Raw genomic sequence first — 26,624 nt, forward strand, 5'->3', positions numbered from 1 at the left:
GAAACTGATAAAAATTTCACCAGAATTAAAAACAAAATTTACACAAAATCTGTCACCATTCCCAGATGTTATTTTACCATCATTATTTCATGTGTACCTAGGAACTGGGTAAAATATAATATCTTTATGACAAGAAGTTTTAACACTTTTTTGATAAATATTTTATCTTATGTAGATTTTTCGTCCCACTCTTAATTATAAATCGACATAAAATCAATTTAGTCAATTCAGCGATTTGTGATAAAGAAAATGTAAAACTCTATACTTTGCTCAGCTTAAAATGTATCTTAGCTTCTTTCAAATGGTTTCTAGATTCTAAAATTGATTCTAAAAAATCATACATCCTTCTTTTTTTAAATTTAGAAAATCGAAAGAACAGTTACCGAGGTATCGTCATTTGATAAATTAAGACTTATCGGATGGCACTTAGAAGAAAATGCAGAGTTATTTTTGAAAAGGTCCAATAAACAAAATTTTCATTTTTTGCTTTTTGTGTGTTTTTGAAACTGCCTTGAATCAGGAGTATCGAAAAACACCCAAAGCAAACAAGTTTTGTTTATTGGACTTTTTTAAAAATAACTCCAGAAATCATTTTCTCCATTTTAATGTTATCCTGCGTCTCAGGAACTTTATTTTAATAATCTCAGTCCAAACATAAAAATATTAGAAAATTTTCTCTGCTTTTTGAATCAAAACGATTTTTGATACAAATAAATATAGTTTTTTAGAATATTAAAAATAATCCTATTTTTGCCTTAAATTGGAATCCAGTTTGTACATTTTCAGTTGTGAAATTGTCAAAAATTGACGAAAAAGTTGTTTCGTCGTGATCGTGCTTATCTTCTCGTTCGTCGATTTTGGGATTAATTGAGTTAAGAATGCCATCATGTGCAAATTTAAATGACCCTGTCGACCTTCACAGATCTCCAAAAGTCGATTTAAACCCTGAGATAACAACATCAAAACCCTGAGATAGCAAGAAAATCGGAAAAACTCCGCGCAAAGTTGACACTCTTCATATGAAATGTAGTTACGACCAAATCTTGCTCTTTTAGCGCATCTTGCAATTGCGACAAGTTGCCTATGTAAATTTCAGTTCATAGATCCAGGGTTTTTTTTTTCTCAAAATGTATTTTCCCTAAAAGAGCACTAAGCTAGCAAAATCTAATCTTCGAAACATGTACCCTTCCTGAATTGATCTCAGTTGAAAGGTTCTCCAAAGCTCTGAATTGCAAATGTCACATCCTGGAGCAGAACGAAAAACGAAACTATTGGCACTTTTTGGGATTTCTGCTCCAGCGCCTCTGACGAGACAGGAGAAAACGGGACCGACGTTTTACTTCACCATCCGATAGAAGCTCAGTGGATAAGGCGGGAATCGAACCCGCGTCTCAGAACTGTCAGAACTGTCAAATTCTAATAAACACTAATTAAATTGAATTGAAATTTAAAAAAAAAAAAAAAAAAAAACAAAGCAATCCACTTTAACGACCCCCGGGTCTTTTGTGGGCTCTGTTGCAAGTTTCTGCTCATTTCTAGGCGTCCGAAGGTTATGTGTGGTGAGTCACTCAAAACCTCTTTTACGCTAATGGACCGACGTTTTACTTCCCCATCCGATAGAAGGCGTGGTCAGGCAAATCTCGTCTCGAAAAATGCCACCGGGTCCGTCTGGGATTGAACCCAGGCCATACTGGGGTTTGGAGGCTACCACGCTAACCACTAAACCACCGGACCCGGCAATTGAAATTTCAGTTCAGGCCAAATATTAGAGATTTTTTTTGTCATATGTTACCTTCTTTCACTTTCGTGGGTGAGAGAAGTTCACTAGTGAAAAATTAAATACTGAGATTATATCATCTCTATAACTATTCTTTAAGCTTGTTTTTGTTAGGTCCTTATCAATATACTTTTTTTTATTATATTGAAATTAAGAAAGAGTATCTTATGAGAATCCTATGGATTGTAAAATAAAATATAACAAACCATTTTTTCCTCAATGTTTGCTATGTGTCATTGTATAGTTGATAATCCCGTTAAACATCCTTTTTGCAATTCCGTCGTGAAACTACTTACTTTTCCTGTCATTCTTGAACGACGAAATAGCCTACTTTTCTGTACCAAAAATAACAGAATCGAATAGCAACACTTTTCAAAATAAATGCTGAAAAGTTCTACTTTTCAGCACTGAAATGGGTGCTGAAAAGTTGAACTTTTCAGCACTTGTTTCGAAAAGTAACACTTTTCAACATTTTTTTGATTCAAACGATTTACAGTGTACTTTCTCGTTGTCGATATTGAAGGGACCGTCGAGAGCGGGAGTTATCAAATTATAGAACGGAAAATCAAAGCAATCTATTTGAAGGGACTGAAAAATTTATTGACAGCTGGAGCAATATTGATATCGAGAAGATCGACAGCCAGAGAGTCCACTTTATTGACAAAATACATGAAAATTTGACATAAAATTTCACTCAATGGGTGTTTTTCGGAATTGCAAAAAATGTTGTATGGAACTCGTTGCAAAACTTGATTTTTTCAGCACTCTTCGTATTTATCCAACTCGGTGAACCTCGTTGGATAAATGTACGACTCGTGCTGAAAAAATCCTCTTTTTGCAACTTGTTGCATAAACTACTATTTTCTTTTTAACAATTCAAGTGATGTCCACTGAAGCTATAATGCCAGTCTAAGAATTGATTCAATTGTATGTAAAATAAATCAATCAATCTATGTCAACAGGTCATACGAAACTGTTTCGTTCACCATGATAGCAATTCCATGTTCAGATTGCATGCAACACGCAAAGTTTTGTAACCGGCAAACAGTATTCAACGCCATTTGTCTGAATGTTTGTGATTTTGACTATAGGCTTCCAGAGTATCGTACAATCCACAGGTTGTATCAGTGGAAGTTTAAAGTGTTAGAAAATAAAAACAATTTTCCTCCCACATCTTTACCACCTTGACGTGCCATCCCTCGACTAACCACCATTCGAGCATGAACCGAGAAGCGTTTCCAGAGGTGTATGGCATTACTTGGCAAGTTCTGGGCCTGACGTGTGCCTACAAAATAGACATAGCTATAGGTGTACCTTCCACCACCAGACCAGATACGTTTTTCATTCACTGTTTGATGGGGAGGATCGCTACGGAATGGTTGATATGCAATTTCAGTGAGTGGAAAGTGGTAAATTGCAACTGACGTGCGCAAATCCATTTCGCTTGGCGAAGATTAAACTTTATTAGATTGCTCAGTGGCACATATACACAAGAGTCGTATGTTGCAGGATAGTTTGAAGAGGATTCCCCATTACACTAGCTGTTAGTCGGCAGTTAGTGTTATTGGATAGATGGATTTGTTGCTTTCGACATTTCTTTTTTTTCTGTTTCAATCTAAGATTTACCAGTTGATGTAAAGTTCAAGGTTGGTAACCCCTGAAGTGCCAATGCAATTTTAGTATGCACTTATTCGAGGCAATTGCAAAAACAAGTCCTTACCAGCAGTGCACGATCCACGATTGTAATCAGGTGTTATCCACCACCCTACCCCTCTTCCCAAGGGAACATCGACGTGATGTCTCAACTGTCCTTGGCATTGGCAACCTTTGGTCACTGCTGCAGGAATGCAACCGGGTCGGCATGCGAACAAATGGTTTTATAGGGAAAATCAATAAATCTAATTACGCTCGGGCACGTCGGCTATAACACCTTTATTACGGTTACCCTCTGGATGGAGGGAGGAATATTGGGTTGCGTGATTCGATGCCAAGTTTGAACGTAATCCTCGTTGGGGATAAAGTTCTAACTTCATCACGTATGATTTTCAGGGACGTTACGGACGGCGCGGATCGCGCGGATGGCGCGGATGGCGCGTATCGCGCGGATCTGGCGCGGATTTGCTGGCTAATTTTGTTCAGGCGCGGATTTCGCGCGGATAGCAATTTTGGTAAATAAATCAATTGAGACCAATAGAATTTCTTTCAAGTTACAAACGAAGATATGAATAGCAATTAAATAAATTCAATCTTTTTCGTTGAGTGCAAAAACATCAATTTCCAAGAAGTTGTTAATGAAGAAAATTTTCTTCTGAAAATTGTTGATTGTTTTTTAATACGAAACTTCGAAATAATCTTCAAGGAGCGTTTATTTTAAAAAAATAAAAAACTGAGATTGCTTATATAAATTTAACATAACATTACAACTCATTATTTTTTAAACATTTGCTTACCCGGTTTCTATTATTATAAATGTTTTATCTTCAAAATCATATTTTAATCTTTTTCCAAAGTTATAAACATAAGGATGTACATAAATGATTCTTAGGGTATGTTCCGGATTGGATTTAACCCTTAGATCTATTTTTGTTTAGCCCGGTACAGGCTTCCAAAGTTTCCAAGGAATTTTTAAATATAGCAATATTAAAATCAATATTACAAAATTATAAAAATTACAGAATTTAAAAATTGGAAGCTATAAAACTTTTTAGATTTTTTAAGTTTTTTCAATCTAAAATTTAAATGTTGAAATTTGAGGTTTACTGAAAAATTAAAAGATTCTGTCAGGTAGAATTGGTTGGCTCCCAATTATCACAACATGACGAAATCCACTTAGCAATCTGCTAAAATCTCCGTCTAAAAGCGAAATGTAATTAAAAATATAAGAAATCTGAAATTCAACAATTTGAAAATTTCAGAATTTATATATTCAAATATACAAAAAAATCATAATTTGAAATTGCCAAAACTTACAGACTCAAAAACGCAAAAAGAAATACGAATAAGCACATTGAAAAATTACGAGAAAAACTAACATTGAATTTTTTTTAATTGTAATTTTTTTAATTTTTTAAGAAAGTTCTTAAATTATTAAATTATTAAATTATTAAATTATTAAATTATTAAATTATTAAATTATTAAATTATTAAATTATTAAATTATTAAATTATTAAATTATTAAATGAATTTAATTATGAAATTATGAAATTATTAAATTATTAAATTATTAAATTATTAAATTATTAAATTATTAAATTATTAAATTATTAAATTATTAAATTATTAAATTATTAAATTATTAAATTATTAAATTATTAAATTATTAAATTATTAAATTATTAAATTATTAAATTATTAAATTATTAAATTATTAAATTATTAAATTATTAAATTATTAAATTATTAAATTATTAAATTATTAAATTATTAAATTATTAAATTATTAAATTATTAAATTATTAAATTATTAAATTATTAAATTATTAAATTATTAAATAATTAAATTATTAAATTATTAAATTATTAAATTATTAAATTATTAAATTATTAAATTATTAAATTATTATATTATTAAATTATTAAATTATTAAATTATTAAATTATTAAATTATTAAATTATTAAATTATTAAATTATTAAATTATTAAATTATTAAATTATTAAATTATTAAATTATTAAATTATTAAATTATTAAATTATTAAATTATTAAATTATTAAATTATTAAATTATTAAATTATTAAATTATTAAATTATTTAATTATTAAATTATTAAATTATTAAATTATTAAATTATTAAATTATTAAATTATTAAATTTTTAAATTATTAAATTATTAAATTATTAAATTATTAATTTTTTTAATTATTAAATTATTAAATTATTAAATTATTCAATTCTTCAATTATTCAATTATTCAATTATTAAATTCTTAAATATCACAATTTTTGCCATTTTCTTAGTTTGGATCGTTTTCGGAGTCATATTTTAGTAATTTCGTGTTTCAATTTTCCGGTGTAGAATTTTGGCGAGAATTATCGAGTACAAAATCAATAAATTTTAAAATTTTGCGATTTTTATATTTTATGTTTTTTTTTTAATTTTTAAATGCTTGAATTTAAATTTTTTTTTTCTGAATTTGTTTTCAAAGAAACGATATCTTTCAGAAATGGCGAAAAAGGTTCCACTTGGTGCAGGTGGGATTTGAATCCACAACTGATCAACGGTACTGATCCAAATGCTTTCTGAGTTATTCTTTTTCGAGTCATTATGTTACTCTAATTTCTTTTTTTATATGACGCGAATTTCGCGCGGATTGGTTTTTGGGTCGGCGCGGATCTGGCGCGGATTTTTTTTTCAACTTCTCCGTAACAACCCTGGATTTTACTACTATGTCAATTTGTCGGTTAAGGGGGTGTTCGAAGGTATTTCTTACATAATAAATACTGACCTTTTATCGCATTGTAATTGAATTTCTGGCATGCTTTCACAAAATTACAAAGATTTTTTTTTTCTGATTTTTCTGTTATTTTTTTTTAGTTTTTTGTTATAAGTGTGAACTGGGGTATATTTTTTTGTGATGCTGCTCATATAAACTGCTCTCGATTACACTGACCAATAAAAATTGACAAAAATGACTGTACAGTAGGGTGCCCAGAAAAAATTACCCCCTGCTTCACAAGCGGAAAACGGTTTATTGGGTTATTTTAAGCATCTGTGCAAATTTTGAGCGAAATTGGTTGAGATTAACCCATTGATACCCGAGTCTAAAGTTGGTGAACAAATGTTTTTCATACAAAAAAAAATTTTTTAAATCGCTAATAACTTTTCAGGATTAAGTTTTACAGCTTTGGTATAAAGTTGTAGAGCATTAAATTATCAACTAGAATCTCACTTTCGGGAATATTTGGATGGAAGTAGCGCACCCTGCAGACCAAACCGTAAGAAAATTATGTTTAGCATACATTTTTCGATTTTTCTCATACAAACTTCACCTTCGAGTATCAATGGGTAAATGTTGACCGATTAAGCTCATATTTGGCCCAGAGTCCTAAAATAGCTCAAGGAACAATATTCAGCTAGTGGAGCGAGGTTTTGAGAAATAGTCCCATATTCTGGGCACTCTACTGTACAAACTAAACTCGAGGGGAAGCATGAAGTTTTTGGTCCCCAGAAACACGTGCACTTTGAATTTTTCAAAAATATTTAGACAGGGCCGAATGGTTTTTCTCCAAAGTTTGTATGGAGAATTAGGGCGGTTCGTCGCTGTTGCATACACGCAAAAATTGCATGCAATATGTGGGAGTAGCGAATTGCACTAATTCTCAATACAACATTGTTTCTACTAAAAACTTGCCTAGATTCGTGACACATTCGGATTACTGATTATGAGATAGAATCTATTTAAGTGCGCCGGGTCCGGTGGCGCTGTGGTTAGCGTGGTAGCCTCTCACCCCAGTATGGCCTGGGTTCAATCCCAGTTGGACCCGGTGGCATTTTTCGAGACGAGTTATGCCTGATCACGCCTTCTATCGGATGGGGAAGTAAAACGTCGGTTCATTAGCGTAAAAGAGGTTTTGAGTGACTCACCACACATAACCTTCGGACGCCTAGAAATGAGCAGAAAATTGCAACAGAGACCACAAAAGACCCGGGGGTCGTTAAAGTTTGTTTTTTTTAAGTGTAGTATTTAACAGAAAATAATAAAATGCGCTACTTTAAGTTAAAATAAACAGTGTAGAATAACTAATTTCAACATGTAGAGGCAGCTGTGAAACTATTTTAAATGGACATAATAAGGAGCATCTCAAATTAATAGATATATAAGAAATAGTTTTTGAATAGCACTATTTTGTTTTCCAATTTATTTTAGCATTGATATTATTTTTACTCTTTATTTACTGGTCATTTGTAAATTTTGACAGAATTTAACAAACACTAAGACTAAATATTCCGAAACCCGAAATCCGTGTAAAAATTTAAAATTTTATGTGAACAATTTGACAAAATAAATTTACAATCGCACGAATTCACCGCTTCTTTGGGCAAAACTTCACAAATTGAACACAGTAAAAAATTGTGTAAATTTGGAAGGTGTAATTTTGGAAGGTTGAATATTACCTCTTTTATGATGTAATTTTACCTCAATTTAGACTGAAAAAGCGACATTACAACAGAAAAGTGGTAAAATTACACATTTTTCTGACATAAAAGATGTACTCCTTTCCCAGATGTAATATTACCATAATTTTTTTTCTGTGGACAACATTTACCTAAAGTATTTTTTGACTGCCAATTTGATTTTACTTAAAAATATATATGTTGCCTTTTCTTGTGTTTAAATCACATTAAAAAAAATAGTGTTTAAAAAAACATTTTTTAAGTGATTTAAAAAGTAAAAAAATACGCATATCACTTTTTCAGTGAAGTCACTAAATCAAATTCCTTAAAAACAAACAGATTTTTGAATTTCCACATGCCATTTTGTATGGACAATTGCCAAATTTGTATGAAAATGATATAGACAAACTAATGATAACATATGACTTCTTTGGGCATCTGAAAGGCATCATCAAAGTTTCAGCCAGAATAATATAAAATCGGATTGCCGAAATCTCAGAGAGTATTATAAACTGAACCATTGGAAAAATTTCTGTTCATTTGAAATAATATTTTGAAGACATTAAATGTACATACAAATAAATGAATGAAATATTTTGTCATTTTTCAATAACATTAAAAAAATATATATTGACGTAGACTTACGTCTTTGTCGAAGGTACTGGGGTGTTATTCCAAAAAACCCGGACCGAAGGCCCTGGATTACTGCGTCATCCGTCAAACGCTTATATCTTCCTTCCCTCTAATCGAATCGACACGATTTATGTGCCATTCGATTCGAAAATTATTCAGCAATTTGCTATAAAACTTTCATTGTTGGCAAAATAGTTTAACTATTGAAACAATTGAATGTTTTAAAATGTTTTTGAAATGCAGAGATTGTGCAAGCAAAATGAGCGCTTCCCACTCACGGACGGGAATGTCAAGTACCGTAAACTGGGGTGACTTTGATAGCCCGGGGTGACTTTGATAGGTTTTTCAAATGCTTGTCAAATTAATATCTAAACATTTTTTTAAATTTTGAGTATGTAGGCATTAAGGGATAGCTTATTATCGAACATATATGCAAAAATCTGACTGTTACATTGGATGTATCAAAATTAGTGGCCAAATCAAATTTCTATCAATGTCACCCCGGGCTATCAAAGTCACCCCAGTTTACGGTACCTATTTTGAGGGGAAAATCATCCGAGCAACGCGACCGAGTGTCGGTCGCGAAAAAGGAGGGGAAGTAGCGGGCCTAAATCATACATAAGAACGCGCGCCAGAGCCCATTCCATCATTCACGTCTCAGACGTCGGACCGGCAGCAGTAGCAGCAGCAGCAGGAAAGCTCGGCCCAGAGCAGCAGCAGCAGGAGAGAGGGACCAGAACTGGAAAAGAAGTGCGCATCGCCTTCTCGTCGTCACCTTCAGCCAGTTGCCTCTCGATGGCCGGCCCGTTTGGATCTTTCGTGGTTGCTGTGGTTCGGAGGTGCCTCAATCCCCATCCCTCGTCCCACCCGGGACGAGGCATCAACAAGATGATGCGCGCGCCTGCTGCCTTCCGCCTTCCGCCGAAAAGCCTCTCGTGGGTCAAGCCTTGGTTGTGAAATAATCAGGACATCCAACTAGCTCAACTTCTGAAAGATTTACGTCTCATCCAATTCTAAAGCGTTGAAAGAGTTGCCCTCGTCCCACCCGGGACGAGGCAGCAAACTAATTTGAATTTAAATTTCAGGAACAAATTTTGGTCTTCGGGGGCGACGGAATGCACAGCTTTCTGAGGCTGCTCTCACCCCCAACCCCTCTCCCTCCCCCTCATTCTGCTACCAAACATTCATTCGGTTCGCGAAAAAATCGTTTTTCGTTCTTTTCTTTCCTTCCTTGATTCGATGTTGTCTAGTCAAAGATTTATCAACACATTCAAAGTATGTTTACATGGTAGCTGCGGTTTTGTTCGCATTAGATTTGCCATCTCTTTCTAGTAATAGTCAACTTTATCGGAATTCAATTCGAATCGTTTAAAAATTCCGTTTCAACAACCGGTACGTACACGGTCCAATTGAATGTACTAGGTGTCGGGGGGTCCATCTCGCATTCACAATCTTATTCCGTTAATGTATTTCAAGTGTCTAGCTAATTCATCAAAATTAAGAAATGGAAAACTCTGTCCACATATCAAAACTTTACGTAGTCTACGCCATTCCGGTTATGTCTGTGACATAACTACTTTGACTTTTTAAAACTATTTTGAATCTTAATGGAAATTCTAGTGTACCGAGACATCCAAAACCGCATTTAAAGTTTTTATAGAACTATTTCAAATATTTGGCTAGATTTTTGATTTTTATCTATACGTTATTACTACATAATTTTCTCTAAAAGCCAAACAATCACTTTTCATTTGCGTTCAAGAGAGCTAACATTCGTTGAAATGGTGTGGAGTTATGATTTTTTTGTTGAAAATGTGGTGTTTGAAAAAAAAAATGAATTTGATCATTTTTCGAATCATAATAGCATGGCGTTGGTCCCCCTAATGGCAAAAAAACGGGTTTAAGGGTGCACAGCAACCGAAGAAGTTGTTGTCTTCTTATTCCAAATTTGTCAAACTTACGGACCCAATCCTGAAAGAATCTGATTGTCAAAATGGTCAAACTGTATTGTAAATAACTTTGAAGACTGTAATATAGGGGATAAATAAAAAAAATCATATCGATAGTTCCCGTATTTTTGAAGATACTAAAATGTCTGTAACAGAAATCTGGGTGCAAAAGCGATGGTTGATGTGTACCGTTAAATATTTCGACCCGTGAACCTTCGCTCCAAGTTTGAGCCGAATTGCACAACTTTTTTTTTTCAAATCTTGCTGTTTTCGTAAGATGCTGTTTATCTCTAATTTTCAGCTTCTATATCACAGATCGAAGAAAGACGTACATCTTTAGATTTTTTTCTTAGACTAATTGATATTATGAAATTTTTGATAGAAGCAAAACTGTAGCAACAAATTTTGCAACAAACTTGAATTCATTATATTTTTAAATGAATGGCTCAGTTGCAAAGTAACCGCCGACCTTACAAGTCGCATTCTCAACGCCAGTCCGCAGTTTGTGTGCGCGTCGCCGCTTTTTTTAAAATGTGCACCGTAGACAAAAACAGTGTGGTTCTGGATTTTTGTCAACTCCAAAACCAACCAAGCCCAAAGCTTGTAAAAAAAATTCTCGCAGACCTTCAAGTAAACCAAGAAAACTTGCGAGCATTGCAATTATGCAATAGAAGAAAAATAGCCGTGTTGCAGTTCGCCGACTCAGCAATGGCCTCGTCCATCATCGACAAACCTCTGGTATATCAGGGTTGCAAAATCCCGATTTACCTGGACAACAACGCTACGGAAGTTCGTGTGCTTGACCTACCTCTAGGCATAAGCAATGATGACGTAGTCAAAGTGATGAGTAAATACGGCGAAGTTTTGACCATCACCAACGACCGCTGGATTAACTTCTTCCCAGGGATCCCAAATGGAGTTCGGACCCTGCGGATGTTGCTGAAACAGCCAACGCCGAAATTAATCACTGTAAACAATGCTGCTGCAGCAGTGACGATTGTAGGCAAAAAATCGCTTTGCAAACTCAAAGCAAAGAACAAAAAATGTGCGGATTCGAGTAAAAAGGTTAACCAAAAAAGCAGTACACAACCGATTGAACCCGAGCCAAGCAGCAGCAGCAGTAAAAGCAACAATAGTAAACCAGAACAAAATGCAATGGAAACAAGTGAAATCGACGAAGAAGACAACGATGGATTCGAGACCGTGCTTTCTAAGCACACCCGCCGCCGAAATCGCTTACAGGCATATTTGGACGCGGAAGACGAACTAACAAAAAAACGAAGAGAGATGGCTGCAGAAGAAACAGATGAAGAAGATGAAGATGTCATAAAAGCAAAATATTATAAGAAAAAGTGTTGTGAGATAACTTCTAAATCCCTGGAAGAAGAGGACGAAGATAAACTTGAAGAACTTGATAATTCATTCTTTAAATATTCTGCTAAATATTTGAAACATAGAGAGAAATCGTTAGAAAAAAGGCATGGTAATAATTATTGAAGTGATTTTAAACTCTGTAATATTTCCTCTTTCACTATCCACCTTGAAGAGATGAATGCACAATGGTGTAAAGTCTCTATAATAATAATAAAAAAAAAAAAATGAATGGCTAACATTTGTTAAATTCCCACTGTCGACGATCTGATATCGTCGCCGTCGTGCTAACTTGTCGTACGTGCATTTTGGGCCAAATTGAGTTAAGAACGCCATTTTGTCTAGCTCACAATGCCTCATCTTTTGACCTTCACAGATCCCCAAAATTCGATTTCAATCCTGAGATATTCAATGAAAACCAAAAAAGCTCCGAAAATTTTTGTCACTTTTCATATGAAAGTAGTTTTAATCTTGTCGTGCTATCTTGTCACTCCCTGAAAATTGATGTAAGTGCGACAACTGGCCAAAGGGATTTCAGGTCAGAACGCGTTTGACGCACGTACAAGCTAGACAACCGTAAACATTTGTAATTATAACTCGGGACTCCAGCAACCAACTTCAACCAAACTTCAGGACAATGCACAGAATGGTCAGCCAAACAAAACGTGTTTGTTATTGTTTACATTGCGTGCTTTCGTTTTTGTTTACTCAAGGTCAAACATTAAAACGCGTTTTTCTCGGAACGTCGAAATGGCGGGTGCGACAAGATAGCACGACGACGTCGATATGACTTCTTTTTGGTTGACTTTGACACCACACAAACAAACAAACAAACATTCTTCATTTTCGATGCGTTAGCAAAATCAAATTGGCTATCCATTAAATCATATCGTATATTCAATCAAATGCGTTCTGCTCCGAAGAGTCCGAATGTATGTGTGTGTATGTAAACAACACACTCCACACAGTTACAGTCAGCTTCCCAGACCTGTACTCTGTGTGTACTTCCATCGAGCTAAAAATAGCGCACAGCTCCAATTCCAAACCAGCACCCACCCACCATATCGGTACGAAGAAGACTGACTTACTTTGTTGACTGTTTCTTTGTTTGTTCAGTCCACGCAGACGGATATTGTTATTCAATTACGACATTGAAACTCTGCCCAGCTGGGCCTGCATGCCATGTTTTTATGCTGTTGGGCATCAGGTGAAACGATCGATCTGAAGCAGAATTATTTCAGTGGTGTGTATGTGGAGGTTATATTAGATGTTGTCCATGTAATGTACTGCACCTAAAAACGATAGAATTTTTATGCTTTATGTTGATTTTTTTTTTTCAATTCGATTCATTTAGTGTTTATTGGAATGTAACAGTTCTGCTCCAGGATGTTACCTTTACAATTCAGAGATTTTGAGAACCTTTTAACTGAGATCAATTCATAAGCCTTTACAGGGAGGGTACATATTTCTAAGATTAGAGTTTGATAGCTGAGTGCTCTTTTAGGGTTTGTGTTGAAAATCAAAAGTAAATTTCTGTCATATTTTTGCAATAAAATCTTACAACTGACTGGAGTTTCGATAAAGCAAGCAAGATTTTTGTTATTGTGATTCTGGTTCCTTTCTGAAATCCCCAATAAGTGTTAATTGAGCCGCGCATTATCTTGCCCTGGTAGGCGAAGCACGTCATTCTAGAATGACACTTCATACGCGCCCTAATCTACCTCCTATTTGCTGAACGTTGTTTTGAAAGTTCGTATCTGCCGGAGAGATGCGGCATTACTTTCGCCGATTCGCCCTTCAAAAGAACGCCAGGACCATGACAACCAGGACACCAGGCGCATGCGTTCGTTCTCCAAAACATATACCTCTACACACACACACACTTGTAGACGTTCTGCGAGGACCCTTTTCGTCGAGCAGGCCGGCAACCCTCCGCTTGATAAAGTGCCGGCGTTCGAGTGCGTTCGTCCTTCCTGTCTTTTATGCTGCTCGGGTGGAATGGAATTCCGCATAAATTACGGCCAAGTTTTCCAGCATAACACAAACACACACGCTTGCACAAACGCACTCACACATCTATACGTACAATTCTTGTTTTTTGGAGGGATTTCTAAAACATCGCCGGAAAGCCTTGGCTCCTGGTAGAAGCACATTTTTTATCGCCAGACTTGGAGTTCCCACGGCCACGTGGCTCCTGCTTTCGCAGAAAACGCGTGGGAAAATTTTCGTGATTTGCCGGAAACGGGAAAAAAGCGAAACCCGTGTGGTGGGGCCGAGACGTCTGGGCTGGAGTTGGCGACGGGGTGGGGTGGGGAAAGCTTTTCGCAGCTTTCGCTCGTGCTCCAAAAGTTCTCGGCGCAATATCTGCGGCGTAAGGGCAATGTGAAGGTTGAACGTTATCGTCCTTGGTGCTGCCGCCGAGCAGGGTGAGGGTCCTTTTGGGGGCTTCGCGAGCTGACCCTAAGGGGGGAGACTATTTGCGTCAGAGCTAATAAATTTGTTTGAATACGAGGCGTGGATTACTTCCAGTGGGGTTCATTAATGCAAAATGTGTTGGGGTTGGTGCCTTTTGCAGGCTTTCTCGTTGATGGTAGACTTTTGTGAAACTTTACGGGAAAAGGTTCGAGTTGAGCAGTTTTATTTTTTTGAAAACTTAAAAATGTGTGGCCCTCTATTGCCAACATATTTTTTATTTTGAATTTGCTTGTGATTAGGCGATCATTCTGAGCATCTTGTGCTCTACTTGACTTCAATTGTTTTAAGTTATTCCCCTTTTTTGTTTGCATTTTTAAATGTTTTTATCCTGTGCAGTTTTTTAATGTATTAGATCTATTCTACGCACTCCAAATATTATCTTTTATCTGTTTTGTTTTTTTTTTCAATATACGTCAGTAACTTTTTTTCTATATTTTGCCTATTCTTATTTTTTTTCCTATAAGATAAGTAATTATTTTTACATTACAAAAATAACTAATTACTTATCTTTAAAATAGATTATTTACTTTATCTAAAAAAATTGCAATCTTTTTATTACTTATAGAGAAGATGGTAGTTCGAAACATGGTCAAAGTTCAATATTTTAAGATGTGATTTAAATCTCTAGGCAAGTTTGATTTCAGTGGGCAAAAATATATAGAAAAAAAAGATGGTGCTGGACAATTTTCGAGGTTACATACACTTTTTCAAAAAACTTTGAAATTTTTAAAGACGATATTTCAAGTTTGATGAAAATTGGCCTTTGAGTTTTTTCAAAGTTTTTTAGTGAATCTTTCCCATTGAGTGCGTTTTTTGAGATATTTGAGTTTTAAAATTGCATTAAAAAATTTACCCTGAATTGTTCTGTTTAAAATCCGATCCAAGGCTAAAATTGTGTTTTTGTTAATTTTTCTCGTAGAAAGCGTTGATGGCTAGGTAGAATGGCCAACCATTTTCGAAAAAGGAAAAAAGTAACGTTCATGTTTGTTTATTTCTGAAAACATTTCTTACCAATAGCTAAGAGAAATTTCTAAAATTTTCATTTTTGGACTTTGAAACAGATGAATAAGCTGCTGAGAGCATTGCAATGCAATAAATTTAAATTAAAAGAAATGATTTAAAAAAAAAATCTTATTTTTTAATTGATGATATCTCTGCAACTATTGGTCTTATTTTTTATGTTCTAAAATCTTAAGTTGCAATAAACAAAAATTAAAATAAACAAATTTGCTTTTTGGGTGTTTTTAAATATTCTGGTTTCAGAAACACCCAAAAAGCTTAAGCTATTTTTTGTTTATTTCACCTTTAAAAACAACATTAGAAAATAAATCTATTGGAAATTTAGCAATCATTCGAATGAAAACATTTTCCTATCTTTAAATCAAGCCAAATATTTCAAGAGAGCAACAAACAAATAATAAAGTCCTGTTGAAATATTAGGAATATTTTTTAATTTTGAAAATATTAATATTCAAATGATTAGAAAATTTCATAGCGCATTACATTTACATCAAAAAACAATTTGTTCAGCATTTTCCTTGTGTAAAAAAATATATTTTTACAATGTTTTATGATTTTAATTTCTGAATAATCCCATATATTCAAAAAATTCGGTTAAAACTTCATTTTCAAAATGTTTAGTGGTTTGCAACCTTCTACAAAGTTGTTTCTTGTCTTATTTTGCACATTTTGATGAGTTAATGACACATGAAACACATCATTTGATATGTTTTCTGAACTGTTAGTATAATGTTACCAATAAATAATAAAGGTATTTAAAATCAAAAAACTTAAAATAGTGATATCACAGAAATTTTCCGATGAAACATTTCGCTCTTAGAAGCATTGGAAAGCTGAGAAAATTTTCAATAAGACACATTTTAAAGTAGCGATGACTATTTTTTCCTGAAAAGTTTGTTCTAGAAAACACGCCGTGGATTATTCACCAATAAAACCGAATTGAAGTTGAAAAAAAAAATGAATCATAGATTTTTTTTGTGCGTATTTTACATATTATGAAGTTGTCACGAATTTTTCAAATTACGTATCATAATTCCGTGTAATTTTTCTTATCCATGGTTTTCAGTGGTATTGAATGTTGCGTATGTTGATCTCTATAAACATATAAAAATATAAAAAATTAAATATTTAAAAATAAATGGATTTTTGCGAAATTAACGTTTAGTTAAAATGTAAACCAAACAAATAGTTTTTTAGGGTGTCACCCTTTTTTTAATTCTCCTTCTCACCAACTAAAACTTCGCTAAAGACAACATATCGATCACCCATCCCAAGATATAGATTATTGAATATCTTTTTTTGCGATGTGAAAATTAAGAACCACGTAGAAATTTGTTGAATTTCGTAGTAAGTTTTTGCAACTCGATCTTTTTTGTTCTGTGTAGATCAAGGACCAAAGTATAAGAAAAAAAAAACACAATCTCTTTAGAAATGATAAAATCAATATTAAAATGGAATTTATGCAGAATGTATGCCATTTTTATAAGGACAGCTATTAATCAAAAGAAAACGAAGTTTTATGAAATTTTAATTTGAAATAGCTTAATGAGTTTTTTCTCTGATTTGCTTTCCAAAGCCAATGATATCCATCTAATCTGCTGTAACATCGTTTCATTGGATTGAATCCAGTCTTTATTACACGTTGTGACGCTCGATCGCTTCTGCGAAGATTCATCGCGTCCGACGGACGTGATAAAGAGAACGACGACGTGAATGGAAGCCTTAGCCGCGACTTACAATTTTCTTATCGCTCTTGCTCTTCATTGATGATGGCACGAAGCACTTAATTAGTTCCTCCGATTGTATCGACCTTTTTCCTTTTTATTTACTTTCATAGAGAGCCCCCAACTCAATCGAGGAGTCCACCGGAGGTTATTTTTGTTCGAATCCAATCCATTTGCAGAAGTGATGAGTCTTTCGCATTTTTTTTTCTTTTTCTATTCAGAACGATGATCCTAAAAGTCAAAAAGGTCAAACCGTTACGAATTGAAATTTGCCGCCCTTTTGTATGGTAGCGTGGTATCAATTTGTCCGTTCGTTTCTTGTTCGCCTTCACAATTAATGACCGGCGAAAGGATATCAACCCGGGCACAATTTCTATCTGATTGGCTTTGAATCGATTGTGACACGTTTGCTGTTGTGAGGGGGAAGGGATAAACTTTCACTTGAAAGCTTTCCTGCCGGTAGGACTAAACGATTTTCGCTGCCTGGGGAAATCGGGCGGAAAATTGTCCGCGGGTACCTTTATCGCAGGGGGTTTGATTGGCGTTTTCATCGGATCACTTTGGCAGCACCTGTCATCACGTCAAACCCGTTCGTTTTGGTTACGTTGTGCCCGAGGTGTTGTTGAGGTTCGACTTTGAGAACTTGAGTGATTGTTGTTATGAGTGCTTTTCGCATACAATCAGTTTAAAAAAAAGTTTGGATATAATTTTGGCAATATGAAATCAAAATATGAAACATCAAAACAGTTTTTTTTTTCAATAATTATAATTTTTACAGCAAAGGTTACAAATAAATAAATAAAACCACAAATATATCAAGTTGCTAAAACATCACCACTCAACCTTGAAATAATACTAAGAACCCAGTACGTGCTCTCTTCGGAGCAATAGTTTATCTTCATTTGCCCAATAATTTCGCCCTATCAAAACCACAAGAAAACAGCAACATACCAAAGTTACGCGTGCAAGTGCCTTCCAGATGCCACTTATTGTCACTAATGTGCTCCTCCTACGCAATCTGCGCAGCAGTTTCTTTGGCTTCTCAGCTCGAACGAGCTTTCTGCTCTATAAGTTGAGGAGTGTCCTTTTTCGGGTGCGCCACCCATAAAAAAGCACATGCTGAGTTGAGTGCCGCACTTCGACGGGCGACTCAACGAGCTGGACTCAATGTCAAACGTCACTGAAGAAGTTTATTCTTTCTTTATGTTAATTTGATCCGACCTTATTGAACCTCGAAATCTACTCCGACATTGACCGGATGCAGGAATTAGAATTTCAGATTCGGTGACCAAAAAAAGCATCAAAAATCTTGAGGCGTTTTGGACACTTTTGCATGAATTGTTTTCTCGAGCTGATGTCATGGCATCGTCTTTGCACTGTACAAGTAAATCTGCTTGTAATCTAAAAGCTTTTGCAGATTCTTGGAGGAGATTTTCCGTGGTGGAATCTTTGTCTGAGCTTCTCAAAGTTTCGTCTTTATTTAGTGAATAAGGCTTCTTCAAAAGCATGGAACCGCAGATTTATTCATTCAAGATATTGAGATAGATACATGATAGATCACTTAAAAGTGAAATATCAAATGCGCTCATGCTGCTGTGATTTTCATAGGAAAAAAAAAACAAATCGTGTTGTTTTATGATAATTCAGAGTGGGGGTGCATAACCAAACATTCAATCACCCACGCACCTGTTGCCATGAGTTTGACAAAATTATTTTCTTTTTTTCCTGGCGGTACTTAATTTGTCGCTTCGATTCATGTGCGATTTGATTTTCACGAAATTGTCAATCTGTATTCATATTTTGCTGAACAGTGATTTTATTGCGAATAAAATGATATGGTAAATGGTAATAGATTGGTTCAAATTTTTTTTTTCGTAATTCATTTTAAAGTTGAATGGTCGCATAAAACTCGCATTACTATATTCAGTTAAATTTTCTGAAATCTGATTTCAAAAAAATTATGAAAAACACATTTTTTTAAACGACGCTTGAGCAAATTGGCCATTTTAGCGATTTATTTCGAGCAGGTCAGATGCTTTATACAGCAAATAAATAGTAGTATTCTAGCTGCATGTAAAAGGCTTGAGTGTAAAACAACCTGTATGTAATATTAGACCCATTTATGATATGTAGCCCCTCAATATGAGAAAATTTGCTCAAAAAGTTACTATAAAACGCTCTCTTTTCAAATTGTTTGAAATGTTATCTTCGATTCCTGGGAAAACATCCAAACCCAAAGAGTCTATATCTGAAAAAAATGATAGAAGTAAATCATCAAGATAAGATTTGAATTAAAAATCTGGATTTTAAGGCGTCACGCGAACACAAGTGGAAAATGAAAAAAAACGGGAAAAATCAATTTAGCAATTCTCTCAGGAATCACCTTTTTTGGGCTTTTCCTATGATCAAAGATGCCATTTTACTTCATTTTTTTCTGCTTTCCATACAAAATTAGTAACTAAATATTCTAAAATCTAGATCTTGAGAAAGGGATTTCTGATGTCTCCTCTCCTTTGGGAAAGATAGATGCACTCTTAAAAAATAAACACTTTTTATTGCACATTTTAACCTAAAAAAATGGTATCTCGAAAACATGATTTTGATTTTTTTTAAGTGAAACAAGACTTATTTTAAACTATGAACCAAAAAAGAGCAAAACATATTTTATGCAATTTTATGTGATTTTACACCCTGGAATATGTAGCCCATCAGTATGGGAAACCTACTTGACCGAAATCTCAAGCTCATATATGCATTTATCCTTTTCATATTTCATCGGTTGATGGCCGAGTGGGCTGAGGCGCCAGTCCTTACTGTTGGTGCTGGGTTTGAATCCCGTCGGTTAAAACTTTTTTTTTTTTGAGTTTGCAAAAAATGAACATGCAGTGTGTAATATTTAGTGTTTATTTTGACGAAGGTGATGTGCATGCGTTTGCATGCGATTTTACCATCGGATTTTTTGCTGTGATAGATGCAAAATCGGATTTGAAAACAGAAAGCACTTTACAGAAATTTTGATAAAGTTTACCGCTTCGGGGTTAATCTACCTAATTTGATTTTTTGTGAAAATTTTTCGATTTTTTTTTCAGAAGTCCTCATGGTTGCCCAAACTCGATTTTATTTCGAAAATTCTAAAAAGTTATTGTTATTTTAGGTTGTTTGAGCCTTCCTCACGTTAATATCTCGGGTGAGTTTTACGGGATAATTAAATTTAAAATTCAAGGGCGTAGCGCCAGCTTCTGTTACGTCTAATCATGAGCAAGCTCATATTTGGGATTTGGGATGAGTACGCCTACCGGCAAATGCTTTTCAATGCCCGTCAAAGATTCATTTTTGTTACATCATATTGTTGTTATCAGCAAAATACATGAAAATCCATAGGAAACCATCTTGCACTGAAATTTTGAAGGTTGCTGTGTATTATCGAATATCTTACCACGTCAGCCGCAGGCGAAATGCGTGCGTGACAAATGACTCGCTGAAAAAAAATTAAAAAATCAAAAACACACAAAAAATGCGCTGATGGCCAGCCAACCGGTAAATATTGTAGTCAGCTGACACCACGGTTTACGTATGAGTCCCGTGAAAAAACTGCAATCGCTCAGTCGCACTGCCCAAGGTGGGACGTTGTTTTGTTGTCCCAATATTGTTTTAATGATAAAAAAGTTGTTGTAAACAAAATCTACCGAAACGTAACTAAATACAAACGAGCATTTTTTTTTGTGTTTTTTGATGCTGTTCTATTATAAAGGTAATTTAATTTAAAAAAAAACATGATAGAGTATCCCACCTTAAACGGTCCATCGATGTGTTTATCAGCACCTCTCGATGCAAGAAGTTCTAAAAAATAACGAGCCAATTTATGGCGTCATCCAATAGCTGTTTGTTTATCTCATTGGCAAGGTGCCTCCAATAATTCGCGCGTTTTGAGTGCAATCTGTTTTTATCGGCGTTTGATCTTTGCAGCTGTGTGCTGTCGATAGATCTCGGTTCAGTGCAGTAAATTTTTCTCAGCGATAAATTTGCCTATTTTTAGCAGCCCATTTCGAAGTTCATTAACAAGTGGTTCACTTCTGTTTTGTCTTCTTTAACCACCTTCAGTGTGTAAACATAAATAGCGAGAGCACACCTTCCAATTATAATTCACACCCTCGGCTTTGTGTGACGTCAAAATGAGGGAAATTTGGGTTGAAAGGTTAAACATTTTGAACTATTTATGTAAAATCGTTTCAACTGGCATGGGCACGACAAGCATACTCAATTTGAATGTTGCTATCAAACGTGTAAAATTTACCTGTTTTTAGGTAAGCTAAGATGTTGCAGGAAATTTAATTAAAATTTGTGTTGTTTTCAATCAGCGTGTGGGTTAATCAGTTTCCGCTGAAATATCTAAACGCAATTTTGACGCCATGCGCCTCCGCCGAGCGCTCATTGAAAAGTTCGAGATTAACCAAGACGGGGGTTCGCAGACGCAGACCAAGTTTTCATCAGGTTATTTTCGGTCGCGTTTTCTTGGCTTTTCAGTATGCGTGGTTTTGTATGTGTGCAGGGTATCTATCTTGCTCATCAAAGTTTTCAAGCGACCGACAGTGCTCTGACGTTGCAGAGGATTGGCTTTGCCGTGTTATTAATCGCACTTTAATCTGTGATATTTTGTTTTTTTTTTATATATATATTTTGCCTATTTTTATTTTATTTAAGATTTTTATTCGAATAACGAGTTTTTTTAGCAATCATTTTATATTTCGGATGCCTTTATTTGAGTAACTCCTAAAGAATGTGGATTAATCTGGAATATTTGAGGAATATTCGGGATTAATATATTTTTCATCAAAGTCTAATAGGTAGTAATAATAATTATATTGAGACATTGAGAATATCTAAAACAAATTTCAGACCTTTATGAGATCTTGAGATAACTTGTTTGAGAATTTTTCAGTGGAACTTTCGTCTTAATTTTTTTAAATGAAAAATAGAAAAATAACTGTATTTTAATTATACAAGATTTCTCCAGTATGTTTCTCTTGTCACTTTTTGCCTTCCTCACCTTAATGAGGAAAGGCTATAAAATTACTCGAAAAATGAACTTCTTTATTCGACCTCGTAGACCCACCTTCACGTATACCTATCGACTCAGAATCAAATTCTGAACAAATATCTGTGCGTGTGTCTGGATGTGAGTCCGTGCACCGAAAAATATGCACACCGATTTGGACCGTTTTGGTCATTCGATCCGTCTTGGCGTCTAACATGACCCTAGTTAATATTATGAAGTTTGGAAAAGTACTTCAAAAGTTATGCTAAAAAAACGATTTGGCTAGAGTTTGAAATATTGTAAAAAAGGGTGGTTTTTGTAAGAAAACCCGTCATGCTATACATTGTTAGAAAGGTATTTAAAAAACCTTTCCAACGCGTCCAAAGATTGAAGATCTGACAACCTCGTCAAAAGTTATGAGCACTTAAGTGTTATTTATACACTTTTTTGAGGCCGGATCTAAAATATTTCGATGAAAAGGTTGTCCGGATCTATCATGCGACTCATCGTTGGATAGGTAATCAAAAGACCTTCCCAACAAGCCCAAAAGATTGAAGATCTGACATTCCTATTAAAACTTATAAGTACTTTAGTGTTTTTAATAAACATTTTTTGAAGTCAGATCTCAGATATTTTGATAAAAATAAGTATTATTTATACATTTTTTTGAGGCTGCGTGGTATCCCAAGTAACAATTTTTACCAGGAGTTCTACAAGAGCTCTTCAAGATAGCTACAGCATAGCAGTTTGGACCGCGGTAGGATAAAACTCTCTTCAAGTACTCTTCCAAACTCCTGAAGAAGTTTTGAAGAGAGTTTTATCCTACCGCGGTCCAAACTGCTATGCTGTAGCTATCTTGAAGAGCTCTTGTAGAACTCTTGGAAAAAAATGTTACTTGGGATATTCACTTTATGAATGCGAGGAAGGTACCAACCATCTACAGGTGGATTATGTAACGTTTTTAAAGAAATATTAAGAGCGAGTTTTTCACCGATGTGAAACAGGTCGTATCGAGGTGCTCCGATTTGGATGAAACTTTCAGGGTTTGTTTGTCTATACATGAGATGAACTCATGCCAAATATGAGCCCTCTACGACAAAGGGAAGTGGGGTAAAACGGGCATTGAAGTTTGAGGTCCAAAAAACATGAAAAATCCTAAAATTGCTCGCATTTCCGTAAAACTTCATCAATTCCAACTCTCTTAGATGCATTCGAATGGTCTTTTGAAGCCCTTCAAAATGTGCTATAGACATCCAGGATTGGTTTGACTTTTTCTCATAGCTTTTGCAAATTACTGTTAAAAATGGATTTTTTTAAAACCTTAATATCTTTTTCCAACAGCCTCCAACACCCATACTCCCATAGGTCAAAAGTTAGGGAATTTCATGGACTATAAGCCTACGGTCATAACTTTTTGGCCAATCGCAGTTTTTCTCATAGTTTTACGATTTTTCTATAACAAACATTTTACAACGTTGGTTTTTGCCCTGTAGGCCTCCATAGCGGCACTTTTTGGTCTCAATTTTGACATATTCGGAATCCTCAGAAAATTTTACATTAGATTGAGGTGTTGGAATTTTGAATTTGATTGGAAAAAATGCCATTTAGAATGAATTAAAATATTTTTTAACAATTTGTTGGATTAGGGGTAAAACAGGTATTCGCCTACTTGATACAGCATTTGACGTATTGAACACAGGGTATGAAAAATCAAACTTTTTTTCATAAATGTTTTATTTCATTATTTTTTTTTATCAAATTCATAACTCCAACATCTCAATCTTATGTAAAATTTCCTGAGGATTCCGAATATGTCAAAATTGAGACCAAAAAGGGCCGCTATGGAGGCCTACAGGGCAAAAACCAACGTTGTAAAATGTTTGTTATAGAAAAATCGTCAAACTATGAGAAAAACTGCGATTGGCCAAAAAGTTATGACCGTAGGCTTATAGCCCATGAAATTCCCTAACTTTTGACCTGTGGGAGTATGGGTGTTGGAGGCTGTTGGAAAAAGATATTTAGGTTTTAAAAAAATCAATTTTTAACAGTAATTTGCAAAAGCTATGAGAAAAAGTCAAACCAATCCTGGATATCTATAGCACATTTTGAAGGGCTTCAAAAGACCATTCGAATGCATCTAAGAGAGTTGGAATTGATGAAGTTTTACGGAAATGCGAGCAATTTTAGGATTTTTCATGTTTTTTGGACCTCAAACTTCAATGCCCGTTTTACCCCACTTCCCTTTGTCGTAGAGGGCTCATGTTTGGCATGAGTTCATCTCATGTATAGACAAACAAACCCTGAAAGTTTCATCCAAATCGGAGCACCTCGATACGACCTCTAGAACAAACCGAGCAGAATCTACAAATACTGTCTCTTAAATAAGATCGTTTTTGAGTATATTTCACCTTTTCCGGGAAGTCCTGGAATTTCTGTTAGAAATATATTGTTTCCGGAATTCAGAATCCCTTCAAAGAGTAAAAATGCTCACTATTAGGGGATTGGTCCCGGCCAGCGGTGTACTGAATTTCCAATCCAGAGATCGTGAGTTAGATTCTTGTACCGGGATGATGAAGTTTTTGGATTTTGCTTACTACGGGATACAAAGGAAGTTCTCGGCTCAATCTAAATCTACCTCCAGATTTGTTCTAATCGTCACAATTTTGAGGATGTTGTCAAAGGCCAGTCGCACCAATTCATCGTTATCTTTAAAAAAAATCATTATTAATCCACAAATAACATTTAAAACACAGGTCGGGCTCGATTCACGCATACCGGAGTGGTGTAGTGGTAAGCATGATTGCCTCTCGTATAGGTACAAAAGAGGTACAAAAGGTACAAAAGTACTGGACCAAACCTGCTTCGGTGGATTCGCTGGTCGACGGTTGGACTCGCAATCCAGAAATCGACCATGAGAATCTCTGGGTGAAAGGGTCCTAGGTGACAAAAGAAGTTTGGTTGTTCTTCCCATTCAAGTCAATGTACTCTTAGAACCGAACAGGAATCTTGCAATAGAGACCGCTAGGACCTATAGGTTGGTCGATTCATACCTTCCACTCGATGCCACGTTTGCACGACTTGAAGGGATTCTGAATTCCTCAAAATATATATATTGTGTTTATGAGAAATATCATAGATCACCACTGTGTTGTTTCTCGATTCGCGACGCTGTTTATTGAGAAATTATTCTCACACTCACAGAGTCTTCCCCTCTTACACTGCTGCCCGGGAGATGGATGACGGAAGCGGCCCGAACAGGGCCCGAACTTCAGAGCGAGCTGCGCGCGCAAATCCCGCAAAATTTTCGCGCCCCGAACGGCAACGACGGCGCCCTCTCTCGTATAAAAGCCCGACCGGCGAGAAAATAGTCTTTTCAGTACATCCGCAAATCTTCACCGGTTCACATCACGCTAGGAAACCTTCTCCTCCTTTTGCTTTCCGAAAGAGCTAAGACCGAAAATCGCGGCGCGTCGTTTCCGGGATCGCCCCTTCGCCGCCGGAGTAGCAGTTTAGTCTCACCAATACACATCCGTCCGAGAGTTCGTAGCATTTAACCCGAAGGCCGACAAAGTGATCGCGTTTTTTTGGGGGGGTTCGGTTCCAAGTGGTGTTGGCTACGGTCCAACCTAACGCCGCGTGACGGTGCGTTCGGCAAACGATCGGGGTGGTTTTAGGTTTTTGCTTGTTCGTTAGTTCGTTCTGAACTGATCAAAAAAGATTTGGTCGTCTGGATACAACCACACGCTCAAACTAGAGCAAGTCAAGCAGCAGCAGCAGCGGCTTAGCTGACTATCCCCCCAAACTCCCGGCCAACCACGTGCAACTCTCATGCCATGCGCGATACACTGTCGCAGTTTTTCTCTTCAGTAGCAGCAGCGGGAAATGACGGTCGGAAAAACAGTTCAGACTCCGATAACAGCTTTGCAGGTGAAGAAAAGTTTAGGGGAAAGCGTTTAAAAGCGTTTTCTGGAGGGATCATCCTAAGAAAAGTTTGAAATGTTCATAAAAAGTTATTAAAATTACCACACCAGAAAACCTTTATTTTATCTTTCAAAAATTTTGAATTTGCGTCATGTTATTATGGATTTTTAGCTGCCATATTTTTACATTTATCCTTAATATACAGTACAGAAATAAATAGTAAAAAAATGTGTTTAAAAAAGCTTGGACTACTCAAGACTTGAAGTCCATATTTCATACATGTGCAGTTGAATTCTTTAACTGACACCAAAAATTTAATTTAAATAACTTTACATGGATAGAAATCTTGTTAGTATATCTGGTTACTCTATGTTTTTGAATTCGTAAACACTGAAATGTTTCCAAAATCGTCAACATTTTTCTCACTTTGATGTAAATCTTTTCAAAATCGTCAACATTGTTGATTGAAATCGAAAAATTTTTGATGATTTTGGACACATTTCAATGATTACGAATTCAAAAACATAGATTTACCGGATTAGCTAACAGGATTTCTATCCGAGTAATGCTTTAATTTTGATAAAAAGTGTTTTTTAAAAATC

The 26,624-nt window shown here is 35.2% G+C and overlaps 1 protein-coding gene across 2 annotated transcripts in view; it reads left to right on the top strand.

Moving 5' to 3' along the window:
* The window catches only part of LOC120420002 (b(0,+)-type amino acid transporter 1), a 72,643-nt gene that overhangs the window by 14,660 nt on the left and 31,359 nt on the right, over window positions 1-26,624 (top strand). The window contains exon 1 of one of the 2 annotated variants that reach the window (XM_039582895.2): window positions 25,472-26,028. The exons of the other annotated variant lie outside the window; for it this stretch is intronic. Within the exon in view, the coding sequence (XP_039438829.1) occupies window positions 25,935-26,028 (94 nt within the window). The 5' untranslated portion in view covers window positions 25,472-25,934. Of the gene's footprint in view, window positions 1-25,471; window positions 26,029-26,624 lie in introns of those variants that run through there. 2 annotated transcript variants of the gene reach the window in all.

The sequence above is a fragment of the Culex pipiens genome, chromosome 3 (genome assembly GCF_016801865.2).
Source record: "Culex pipiens pallens isolate TS chromosome 3, TS_CPP_V2, whole genome shotgun sequence".
Classification (NCBI taxonomy): Eukaryota; Metazoa; Arthropoda; class Insecta; order Diptera; family Culicidae; genus Culex; species Culex pipiens.